The sequence below is a fragment of the Amia ocellicauda genome, chromosome 7 (genome assembly GCF_036373705.1).
Source record: "Amia ocellicauda isolate fAmiCal2 chromosome 7, fAmiCal2.hap1, whole genome shotgun sequence".
Classification (NCBI taxonomy): domain Eukaryota; kingdom Metazoa; phylum Chordata; class Actinopteri; order Amiiformes; family Amiidae; genus Amia; species Amia ocellicauda.
The window spans coordinates 37,224,504-37,237,319 of NC_089856.1; the positions used below are offsets into that span (position 1 = coordinate 37,224,504).

Consider the following 12,816-nt stretch of genomic DNA (forward strand, 5'->3'; position numbering starts at 1 on the left):
AAATGTTAGGGTAGTGTCAAGCCCAGGTACTGGTTATTTAACCCACAAGCTGTCACCAGTGAAGGAGCAAATGATAAAAAAAAAACGAAGAAACAAACAAACCAAAAAAACAGAAGCAGCTCATCTGCTTATTTAGTGTCTCCTGTGCTTCCTTTGTTTTAAAAGGACTTGACATTTCTGTATTGTTTTCCTTGTATCTCTATTTGAAACAGGCTTGAGTGCAGCAGACCGCCGCACTGCAGGAGCCCTTTGTTCCTGTGTGCTCTGGGCTGCTGTGTTCAGGTGAGCTGCTGAGGTCCTCAAAGTTTTCCCTGATGCAGGCACAGGTGTTCATTACAGGGAAAAGGAGCAAGGAAGCCACTAGTTAGCTTACTGCAGCTGGCTTCTGCCTTTAGGCAGTTTTATAGATGAGAAGGTAAAGGCATTTGAAGTTGAAATCCAGGCCTTATTCTGTATGGTACATTTTTTGATTAAATTCATATTATCTTACAGTAAATAAATCTTAGATATAACCACTATATCTGAAATCTACTATATGTGCATGTATATGTTATATATGAGGTTTACTGGAGAAAAACATGCAACATAAAGATATTCCTGCAGACATGTCGTGGAGTTTAAATGAAAATAAAATGTGTAATTTGATGACTGATAACTGTTACAGCTGATCATTAGAGCAATCTACATATATATAATACATACAAATACACAGACACACATAGAGTAGACACACACACACACACACACACACACACACACACTCACTCACTATGTGTGTGACTATAGAATGTATTGACCCCCTTGGAATTTGTATTTGTTTTTGTTTTCACATTTTGATATGTTACAAACTGAAATGTTGATGCATTTTCTACTTTCATTTACACAACCTACTCTTCACTTTGAAGAGGCAAGATAATTCTTATTGTGAAACAACAGTTAATGAAGTATGTGTGTTTAGAGAAGTAGACACCCCCTAGGTGTTAACCTTGGGAGTCAGTATTATGTAGACCCATGTTTGGCAGAAATTACAGCTGTGAATCTCTACCAGGTTTGCACAACTGGATTGTGCAATAGATGCCCTTTTCTTCTTCGCAAAATTGTTCAAGATCTGTCAAGGTAAATGGTGATCATTGGTTGACAGAAAATTGTAAGTATTCCCATAGATTTTCAAACAGATTCAAGTCCAGAATTTGACTGGGCCACTCTAGGACATTCATTTGCTTATTTTAAGCCACTGCAGTGTCAATTTGACTGTGTGCTCGAGGTCATTATCCTGCTGTAAGGTAAATCTCCAGCCCAATCTTAGGTCTTTTGCAGACTGAAACAGGTTTTCCTCAAGGACTTTTCTATACTTTGCTCCATTCATTTATCTTCTAGCCTGACAAGTGCCCCAGGCCCTGTTGCTGCAAAGCATCCCCATTACATGATGTTGCAACCATCATGCTTCACAGGAGGGATGGTGTTCTTTGTGTGATACACTGTATTGGGTTTGCACCATACATAAAGCTTTGCATTTACGCCAAATGGTAAATGTGTTGTTTAACTGGACCACAGAATATTTTACCACATCTGTTTGCAAAACATGGGCTTTTTTCAGATATTGCTTCCTGCTTACCACTCTTCCATACAGGCCATATTTGTACTTGGAGCTATATTTTAACACATGGGTATTTTCTCCCATCCCAGCCATGGAATGGTGTAGGTCTTTCAGAGTTGTCATTAACCTCTTTGTGGCTTCTCTGACCATTGCCATTCTTACCTTGCTGCTCATTATGAGAGGACAGCTCATACTGCAGATTTTGGGTGGTGCCGTATACTTTCCACCTTTTAATGATGGACTTGACTGTGTTCCAAGGAATACTCAATGTCTTTCAAACCTTTCTATACCCCTCCATTTGTCTGTGCCTTTCCACAACTTTATCCTATAACATTTTGTTTGAAAGCTTCTTGGTGTTGCTTCTTGGTGGGAATAGTTTTGCTTGAATGCACTACCCAACAAACCCTAAGAAACACCTCTCTGGAATCTTTACCTTGTGCACCATAGAGGGCCTGATACTGTCTTAAAGAAGGCTGATATTTATATCATTGCATGGAAGTGCTGTTGAAAAATAAAAATAAAGTCCTCTAGTCTGTTATATCAATTAACATTCCAGTATATTGAGAATATGCATATAGACTAGAACTAATGGTAAATTAGAATTAGAAGGCTTTGTTGCATACCTTATTCAGTATTTCTTTTTTTTTTCTTGGAGGAATCTGAACGTAATCTGTGATAATAAAATGAATTGAAGCAGTTTTAATTTAATTTTAAATGTATTCAGTTTAAAAGTACTTTTATGCAATGTTTTTACAACACTAGAATTAATATTATATTGATACTAGATATTTCCATATGATTAATTGCTTTTTCAGATCAGCTACTTTGCCACCTGTGCTTGTTTGAACAACAAACAGGAGTTTCCCTACTTTCAGAAAATTGTGCCCAGTGATTTTTTCCAGGTTTGAGAACTGGTCAAGCTTGTAAAACATTTTGGCTGGTCATGGGTGGGCGCCATTGCCACAGATGATGATTATGGCCTCTATGGCATTCAGGCCTTTGCACAGCAGCTGGAGAAATGTGTCTGTCCTTTTATGAAACAGTACCAAAGCATTGATAAATATTTACTGTAATAGGGGCATTGGGAAAAGGCAGAGCATTAATGAAATGGCAATGGAATGTGAGATGTCTAAATAAACACTTTATAATGAATAATTTTAGAGTAAAGGAAATATACATGAAAGAATAACAACAGCACTTTCTCATCTTCACAAGCAATGTAGTTAACATTTACAATACACTTTCATGTCCAGGGCTATACTATATCCCCATCCCACACACAATACTCATCTGGGGAGTATCTGCCATGAAAATGAAAACAAGAAGGTTCATGAAGAGAATACAGAACATATACAAACATATGTATCAATGTATATTTTATTTTAAAAGAATGAACAATCTGACAATTGTTCTAGTAACTCCTGATCAATAAAGTAATAACATGACAATTAGACAATTCCAGTAACAAAATTAAACTGTGACACATTCAGTAGGTGCAAAATGCAGAAAATGTGTAAGGACCTTTATTACAATTTAATTAGAATGTTATCGTTGGGGACATAGTTTCCATAAGCAAAGGAATGCAATGAATACAACATTACACAAAGTGAATTTATAAGTTACTTCTGAGCTGTTCTCCCCATGAGGGATTTCTTGGTGTTTTTCTCTGGATGAAGCAGAATAATGTAACACTTTGGAGCAAAGATCGCGATGAGGAGACCGAAGCTTGAAGCCAAGATGGCAAATATCTCGACAGCGTCCGAGTATTTCCCTGGAGAGCTGGCATACGCTGGAATGAAAGCGATCCAAACTGCACAGAAGATGAGCATGCTGAAAGTGATGAACTTGGCTTCATTAAAGTTATCTGGCAAATGTCTTGCTAGGAAAGCCAACAGAAAGCACACACTGGCTAGCAAGCCTATGTACCCAAGCAGGCAGCTAAATCCAGTGATGGATCCAACATTACACTCAAAAATGATTTTTGAGTTTTGATACTCTGTGTTTTTGAAAGGCACAGGGGATGCTGTGCTCAGCCATATGATACAGATCACAGCTTGGATTACTGTAAATACAAAGACAGTGCCTCTCTGTTGGGCAGCTCCAAACCATTTCATGACATTGTTATCAGGTAGTGTAGCTTTAAATGCCATTATGACAACAATAGTTTTGACGAGAATACAAGAGATACACAAAACAAAGCTGATTCCAAACATTACATGTCTCAGCATACAAGTCAAGTGCAGTGGCTGGCCAATAAAGAGCAACGAGCAAAGAAAGCAGAGAATCAATGAAAGCAGCAGGAGGAAGCTCAATTCTGAGTTGTTGGCTTTTACAACTGGGGTGTTCCTGTAGTAAATGAACACGGCTAAAACTGTAGTAGAAATACACGACCCGAACAGTGAGATTGTTGTCAGGGAAATTCCCAGAGGCTCCTCAAAGGAGAGAAACTCAATGTCCTTCAGCACACACTGGTCCCTTCTAGGGTTGGACCAGAAATCTGATGGACATTTGACACAATCAATGGAACCTGAAAGCAAGAAGAAGTTAATCAGTTATTGAGAATTCACACACTTTGAAAACAATCAAGTCAAGATCTAGAAATGAAAGAAAAACATCTGACAGAGAAACAAAAACAGAAGATAATATAAAATAGGGTTATAAGAACCAATTGTAAGCAGGGATGAAAATGAAAATGTATAAACAACAATTACAGAAAGTAGAGCTGTTTTCAGGTCACATGGAAACTTAATATTCCATATAAATCATTGAAAAGCAAGGCCTTTTTAAATATGCTGGTTTATGATTACCACAAGTAAACTTTATGAAAAAAAACCCACATCAGATTTAAATTAATCTGAAAAGATATACTGTCTTACCAGTGTGGTTGCTGATTTCTCCCTCTGCACAAGGTATACAGTCGAAACAGCAGAGTGGCTCCCCTTTCCTGGCTGCCTTTCTGGTACCAGGCAGACAGCTTTCACTGCACACAGACCTGGGAGGCTAGAGAAGTCAAAAACACACATTCCTGTGATGTTGCATAATGTAAATAAGAATTATATTTTCTCAATAAGCATTTTTTTTTGTATTTATTTTTGTCCCTGCAGTGATCTTTCTAGCATGATATAATTTTCCACTGACATCAATCGATAGAGTTGTGGGTGAAGATATCTGCATTGGATGGATATTAAATGAAAATCAGGAATATATAATTTGTCAGTTAATGTTATTAATTTCAGTTAAATGCATGACTGTGTCTGGCATGATATATATAATTTTCTACTGACATCAAGTGATACAGTTGTATGTAAAGATAAATGCATAGATTGGATATGAAATATAACATTTTCATCAGAAATTAATATCACTTAAATCCTTGACTTACAGTGTTTGAATCGAAATTCCAAAATATTTTGTCCTCATGGAGTGTAAGTTCCTGTCCAGCAGGAGCCGACTCATCGAACAGACCGATTGTTTCTATTTTCACAGAGCCGTCGTCAGCCCTTTGCCAGTTCATCACATCATAGATTGCCAGAGCGTCTCCATTCTCATCAAAGGACACCCTGTCTCCATAGTGAGTAGTGAAGTTCACTCTCTTCAGGTAGTGCAGAAGCTTTGAAATACAAATCAACAATGCAATTTAAGGGAATGTGTTGGAATAATTTAACTGAATGGAAGTGAGCATAAACAATTAGTCCTGTCATATACTGTAATATGTCATTCATTTATATATTCAAATAATTATCTTGATGCTATGTTCTTTCATATTTAATTGGAATTGCTAACATGGGAACATTTTTTCCTGAGTTATTTTTTTACCAAACTACAAAGGCATGAGCTTTGATTGCATTTACTATTAGCAGATTGCGTATTGGTTTAATTGTTATTGCAAATCACAACATGAATGTAACAATGTGTACATTATTTAGTAGTGGCCTGTTGCTTTGTAAAACATATAACAAGCTATGTATTTTCAGTTAGCTTCTTATAAACACATTGGAAGCTTAGAGTACAAATGTATTTGTTTTCTTTAAATACTAAGAAAAACTAAGCCATGAGTTATAGTAGCAGATTCAAGTGCATAATTGATATATTAAAATTCATGGAAGGATGTCAAAAATTCTTTGTGAACATAAACACTTCATAAATATGTTAGTCCATCTTCACATTTACCAATCAATGGACAGTGTTTCTCACCTGCCAGGGCTGCACACGTGTGATGTCTGCACAGGAGTTATTTTCAAAGGGCCCTTTTCCTGATTCACAAGACATCAGGTAATGAAGGGAATGTGCTAAGGCGTACACTGCTTTATAAACATTGTAAGATGTCCTCAAATCTGACACGTCACTATATGCAGTCTGTGTACTCTTGATATCCTCTGATCCTGTACATATTCTACTCCTTACCGGATCAGATGAACTGTTATTATTCATTTTCTCAGGGAATTTACAACTGAACATATCCTCCCAGAACTGGCTGACTAAATTGTTGTTGGCGTCAGTGACAGGATGGACCTGTAGGAGAAATTCTTTCAGCCCTTGGATTTCTCCTCTTCGAATGGCAATTCCTATTGTGCCACCAAATGAGCTGTATGTCTCCTCATTGAGTAAACCATTGACAGTGGTCCAGGATTCACTGGCAATCCACTGCTTGCCTCTAATGTTTTGGCGTCTAATTTCCTGAATTAAAAGAATAATTTGCTCTTCTACCAAAAACACAACAATTACTCTTGCAGTTGACTTTTTGATGGTGTTGACAATTTGCAATACTCTAGCCTTTGCATTGACACTGGGTAGAGTTTCTGAGAACGCTATGCAGCCAAACTTATTAAACTCCTCAATAAAACTCTTAATAGCATATTGACCATAGTCACTATCACTTGCTATGGCCCCCACCCATGTCCATCCATAGTGCTTGATAATTTGAATCATTGCTTTGACTTGGAAAGCATCACTTGGAACGGTCCTGAAGAAAGAAGGGAAGTCTCTTCTGTTGCTTAAACAAGAGCACGTGGCATAATAGCTGACCTGGAAATTACAAACAAACACAAACACAGAGAAAATGTGAATTATTTTTTTATAAACAAATGCGTAATCAATAAGTCATAGCTTACATAATTGTTTACTGTACCGAAGGAACATGGAAAATGCCCAGCATTCTCGATATTGCAACAGCGTTAGTTGATCCAGGATCCCCAACAATGCCTAAGACTGGGGGTGTCCCTGTACAGCTGTAGTCAGTGAAAGTGTCGCCCACTCCGCTGATCAGGGCTGTGGCTGCTCGGTACGCCACGGCCACGTTGAAACAATTGTCATAGAGCCTGTAGCCCAGAGTGATGTTAGGAAGGAGGACAAGGTCTCTGTTGATTTCCTCTATAGCAAAAACCATGGTCTGTGCCCACTGGAAAGCTGAAAAATAAAAGCTGAAATAAAATAGAGGTACCATTAGAAAATGTAGAGGAGCTTATCTGAAATAAAATACCTTGAATGTAATGCGGAATATAATGCATCAATGGACTCTATAGATAAAGGGAATATAATCTCATACGAGTTATTTAATCCTCATACCTTACTTCTTACTTCTGGTTTTAAAGTAAATTATTTAGTAGCAGTACATACCATTCAGTGATTGTAACTCACCCCTCACATTTCAGCTGGTCTGGTTTTGAAGTGAATGTCAATTCAGGATGTAATGTATTTAAATGCACTTCAAATAATCCCCCCAAAACAATATCACCTTTCTTGTACAGTGCATTCAATTGAAATTTGTCTTGAATTTCACAAATTGGCAATTCAGATGAAATAACTAAATAATCCAAACTCAGTAATAAAGAAAGAAACAGAATGATGTTCATAGTGGCTGAATACATAACCCTGCTTGTCCTAATGTAAGATATCGCTTCTATTTAGACAATCTTATCCTCAGAGAGTGCTTTGCTAAGCAATATTATCAATATGACGTTATGTGACATCCCACAGCTAAAGCAAGTAGAGAACTACTGACACTAGATGCATTTTAACATGAATGATCAGATAAGCATCTGATAAGCACAACCCCCAAATTTAGCACGCTGAGCGATTTATTTGTTATCAGATGTTTAACTTTTTGTAATTGTCTGACAATGCACTTAAGTGTTCATCATTTCTGGAGAGGCATTTCTGAATATTAGATACTGCTCAACAAAAAGAAAGCATACTCAAAAAATACTTGTTCTCAGTTTATTTTACTGTGTGTGTACAAAATCTGACCTGTGTTTATGTATTTTCTTCTATTTTGCGTACTATCTACAATAGGTGCCATATACCCATTATGCTTTCAAGAGAGTGGCAATATTAAAAATAACTAAGTATTTGTCTGCTGTAAGAAATAGTATCATTACACATAGCCAAATAGTAGGACAGAAAATATCAAGTTTTAATAATCCCTATTTCATTTTCAGAAAATAACATAATACATAATATACATGCTTTGCTATTGTGGTTCCTGTGTAAGATATCATTTCACAGCTCTTTGATATTAGGGAATGAGACATGCCATGTTAATCACTTATTAATTTATTCATTCTTTTTAGCTGTCTGACTATGCTGAACAAGTGAAAGTGTGCAGTGAATGCTTTTACCACATTTTTTTAGTTTGGGTTGAGTGGAACGCAGACAGTACAAAGCAACACAGAGAACCCAGACATTTAATTATTCTTAATTCCAAAAGACTAAAGTAGATATAGCTGAAATAATTAAATCCACATTTGTCCATACTACTCTTCCATTTTTCAAGATCACACTACACCCCCCATCCCACAGATAATGTTAACTTGTATCTTGAAAGTGAAAACAGGACAATTCATGAGTAGTATATATAGAATATATAAGAACATGGGTATATTTTATTTTAAAAAGCTGAACAATCTGACAATTAATTGACAATTAACTCCTGATCATTGAAGTGAGAGCATAACATAACAGAGAATTAAAAAAATAGAATAAACCTGTGACATATTTGCACAGTTAAGAAGATGTGTAGGGGCTTTATGACCAATGTATTAGTTGATTACACTAGTTTTATCTAAAGTAATAGCTATTAAAAGGACTTGCAAAGAAAATATGAGGATATATAGTTCAAAACAATGCAGTAAATACAAGATTAAAGAAAGTCATGTTTAAGTTACTTCTTAGGAGCTGCTCTCCCCATGAGGGCTTTCTTGGTGTTTTTTTCTGGGTGAAGCAGAATAATGTAACATTTTGGAGCAAAGATTGCGATCAGGAGACCGAAGCTTGAAGCCAAGATGGCAAATATCTCGACAGCGTCCGAGTATTTCCCTGGAGAGCTGACATACGCTGGAATGAAAGCAATCCAAACTGCACAGAAGATGAGCATGCTGAAAGTGATGAACTTGGCTTCATTAAAGTTATCTGGCAAATGTCTTGCTAGGAAAGCCATCAGAAAGCACACACTGGCTAGCAAGCCTATGTACCCAAGCAGGCAGCTAAATCCAGTGATGGATCCAACATTACACTCAAAAATGATTTTTGAGTTTTGATACTCTGTGTTTTTGAAAGGCACAGGGGATGCTGTGCTCAGCCATATGATACAGATCACAGCTTGGATTACTGTAAATACAAAGACAGTGCCTCTCTGTTGGGCAGCTCCAAACCATTTCATGACATTGTTATCAGGAAGTGTGGCATTAAATGCCATTATGACAACAATAGTTTTGACGAGAATACAAGAGATACACAAAACAAAGCTGATCCCAAACACAACATGTCTCAGCATACAAGTCAAGTGCAGTGGCTGGCCAATAAAGAGCAACGAGCAAAGAAAGCAGAGAATCAATGAAAGCAGCAGGAGGAAGCTCAATTCTGAGTTGTTGGCTTTTACAACTGGGGTGTTCCTGTAGTAAATGAACACGGCTAAAACTGCAGCTGAAACACACGCCCCAAATAATGAGATTGTTGTCAAGGAAATTCCCAGAGGCTCTTCATAGGAGAGAAACTCGATGTCCTTCAGCACACACTGGTCTCTTCTTGGGTTGGACCAGAAATCTGGTGGACATTCGACACACTCAATGGAATCTGAGAGAAGAAGGAAGTTAATCAGCCACAAAATTATTGACCTCCTAAGTTTGAGTATTCATATACTTTGAAAACATGCAAATAAAAATATAGAAAAGAAAAGTGCATCTGACAGAGAATCAATAACAGAAGATCATTTAAAGTAGAGATATAAGAACACATTTTAGGCAGGAATTAAATAAAAATGAAAAAAGGAAGAGGAATATATATATATATATATATATATATATATATATATATATATATATATATATATATATATATATATATACAATTACAGAAAATAGAAGAGATTTGAGATATTCCATTTCAATAATTCAAAATCAAGACCTAAATATGCTGGTATATGATTACCATTTTATGAAAGAAAAAAAAAACCATCAGATTTAACTGAATTCTATCTGAACACAGCTGTCTTACCAGTGTGGTTGCTGATTTCTCCCTCTGCACAAGGCATACAGTCGAAACAGCAGAGTGGCTCCCCTTTCCTGGCTGCCTTTCTGGTACCAGGCAGACAGCTTTCACTGCACACAGACCTGGGGGGCTAGAGAAGTCAAAAACACACATTCCTGTGATATTGTATAATGTAAATAAGAATTATATTTTCTCAATAAGCATTTTTTATAATGTATTTATTTTTGTCCCTGCAGTGATCTTTCTAGCATGATATAATATTCCACTGACATCAATCAGTAGAGTTGTAGGTGAAAATACATTGGATGGATATTAAATGAAAAGAAGGAATATATAACTTGTCAATTAATTTTCTTAATTTCACTTAAATACATGACTGTATGTGTGTGGCATGATATACATAATTATCTACTGATATCAAGTTATACAGTTGTAGGTAAAGATAAATGCATAGATTGGATATTAAATATACAATTTTCATCAGAAACTAATATCACTTAAATGCTTGACTTACAGTGTTTGAATTGAAATTCCAAAAGATCTTGTCCTCTTGGAGTGTAAGTTCCTGTCCAGCAGGAGCCGACTCATCGAACAGACCGATTGTTTCTATTTTCACAGAGCCGTCGTCGGCCCTCTGCCAGTTCATCACATCATAGATTGCCAGAGCATCTCCATTCTCATCAAAGGACACCCTGTCTCCATACTGAGTAGTGAAGTTCACTCTCTTCAGGAAATGCAGGAGCTTTAGATAAAACTGAACAGTGCAATTTAAGAGAATATGGAATAATTTAACTGAATGGAAGTGAGTGTTTGAAAGCAATTAGTACTGTTTGTACTATAATTAAACAGTATTTTTTTTTTACTCTATATTTTCAAGTTATTATGATTGTATGGACTTTTTTCTTCTGCAATTTGAACTAACATTAAATTGAGCATGTGAAAACAATTAGTCCTGTTTATATAACAATTATACAAAAATATGTGAATAATGTACTTTATATATCCAATTATAATGGTTTTAATGGATCTTTCTTTTCTGTTTTCTAAAACCATTAATATTTAATAGGAATTTTTCTTGTAAATCTCAACATGAACGTAAACATAAACACTTAATACACATTAGTCTGTGTTTCTCACCTGCCAGGGCTCCACACTTGTGATTTCCACACAGGAGTTATTTTCAAAGGGCCCTTTTCCTGATTCACAGGACATCAGATCATGAAGGGAATGTGCCAAAGCGTACACTGCTTTATAAACATTGTATGTTGTCCTCAAATCTGACACGTCACTATATGCAGTCTGTGTACTCTCGATATCCTCTGATCCGGTACATATTTTGCTCCTTACCAGAACAGAAGAGCTCTTAGTATGAAATTTCTCTGGGAATTTGCAATTAAACATTTCTTCCCAGAACTGATTGATTAAAGTGTTGTTGGGGTCAAAGACAGGTCGAACCTGGAGTAGAAACTCTTTCAGCCCTGGGATTTCTCCTCTGCGAACAGCAATTCCTATTGTGCCACCAAATGAGCTGAACGTTTCCTCATTGAGTATTCCATTGGCAGTGGTCCAGGATTCACTGGCAATCCACTGTCTGTCTCTGATGTTTTGCCGAACAATTTCTTCAACAAATTTAATAATTTGAGCTTCTACTAAAAACACAACAATAACTCTTGCAGTTGACTTTTTGATGGTGTTGACAATTTGCAATATTCTAGCCTTTGCATTGACACTAGGTAGAGTTTCTGAGAATGAAATGCAGCCAAACTTATCTAACTCCTCAGTAAAACTCTTAATAGCATATTGTCCATAGTCATCCTCACTAGCTATGGCCCCCACCCAGGTCCATCCATAGTGCTTGATAATTTGAATCATGGCTTTGACTTGGAAAGCATCGCTTGGAACGGTCCTGAAGAAAGAAGGGAACTCTTTTCTGTTGCTTAAACAAGAGCATGTGGCATAATAGCTGACCTGGAAATAAAACACAAACACACACACACAGAAAATGCTAATAAAAAAGTAAAATAGCATAATCAATAGGAAAAGTAGCATACATAAATATTTACTGTACCAGAGACATCTGGAAAATGCCAAGCATTCTTGATATGGCAATAGAATTAGTTGACCCAGGATCCCCAACAATGCCTAAGACTGGGGGTGTCCCTGTACAGCTGTAGTCAGTGAAAGTGTTACCCACTCCGCTGATCAGGGCTGTGGCTGCACGAAATGCCACAGCCAGGTTGACACAGTTGTCATACAGCCTGTAGCCCAGAGTGATGTTAGGAAGAAGGGCAGGGTCTCTGTTTATTTCTTCTATTGCAAAAACCATGGTTTGAGCCCACTGGAATCCTACAAAATTAAAACTTTCAGAGGACAATCAAATATTAGTAAAATATGATGAAGATAATTATAAATCAGTTGCCTTTCAACAAAGAAAGAGATCACCCTCTCTATTACATTAATATTAAACTTAGCAGTTGTATGAGCAATTTGCCATTGAGTTCTACAGTTTTCTTCAGTACTCACCTCTCACACTGCCATTGTGCTGGTTTGGAAGTAAAAGGCAGGTCTGGAAATATTGTACTAAAGTGTATTGGAACTATCCCTCCTAAAATAATATCCCCGTATTTATATAAACCATCCAGTACAAATATGTCTTGAATCTTACATTTAGGTTCTTCTTCTGCGATAATGTTTAAAACTAAACTTAGTAATATTACATTCAGAATAAGTTTCAT

At 36.6% G+C, this 12,816-nt stretch overlaps 2 protein-coding genes across 2 annotated transcripts; both read right to left on the reverse strand.

Annotated features, from left to right (window-relative positions):
• Positions 1-3,216: 3,216 nt before the first annotated feature.
• On the reverse strand, positions 3,217-7,449 carry LOC136753397 (extracellular calcium-sensing receptor-like). The gene is made up of 6 exons (XM_066709471.1): positions 7,235-7,449; positions 6,726-7,017; positions 5,792-6,622; positions 4,980-5,207; positions 4,474-4,597; positions 3,217-4,124 (listed from the first exon to the last, which is right to left on the reverse strand). The coding sequence occupies exons 1-6, from the start codon at positions 7,447-7,449 to the stop codon at positions 3,217-3,219; spliced, it is 2,598 nt and encodes an 865-aa protein (XP_066565568.1).
• A 1,307-nt stretch (positions 7,450-8,756) lies between these two features.
• On the reverse strand, positions 8,757-12,741 carry LOC136753398 (extracellular calcium-sensing receptor-like). Its single transcript, XM_066709472.1, has 6 exons — positions 12,605-12,741; positions 12,150-12,441; positions 11,219-12,049; positions 10,596-10,823; positions 10,088-10,211; positions 8,757-9,667 (listed from the first exon to the last, which is right to left on the reverse strand). Exons 2-6 carry the CDS (start codon positions 12,405-12,407, stop codon positions 8,757-8,759), a joined length of 2,352 nt encoding a protein of 783 aa, XP_066565569.1. The 5' UTR covers positions 12,408-12,441; positions 12,605-12,741.
• Positions 12,742-12,816: the final 75 nt, after the last annotated feature.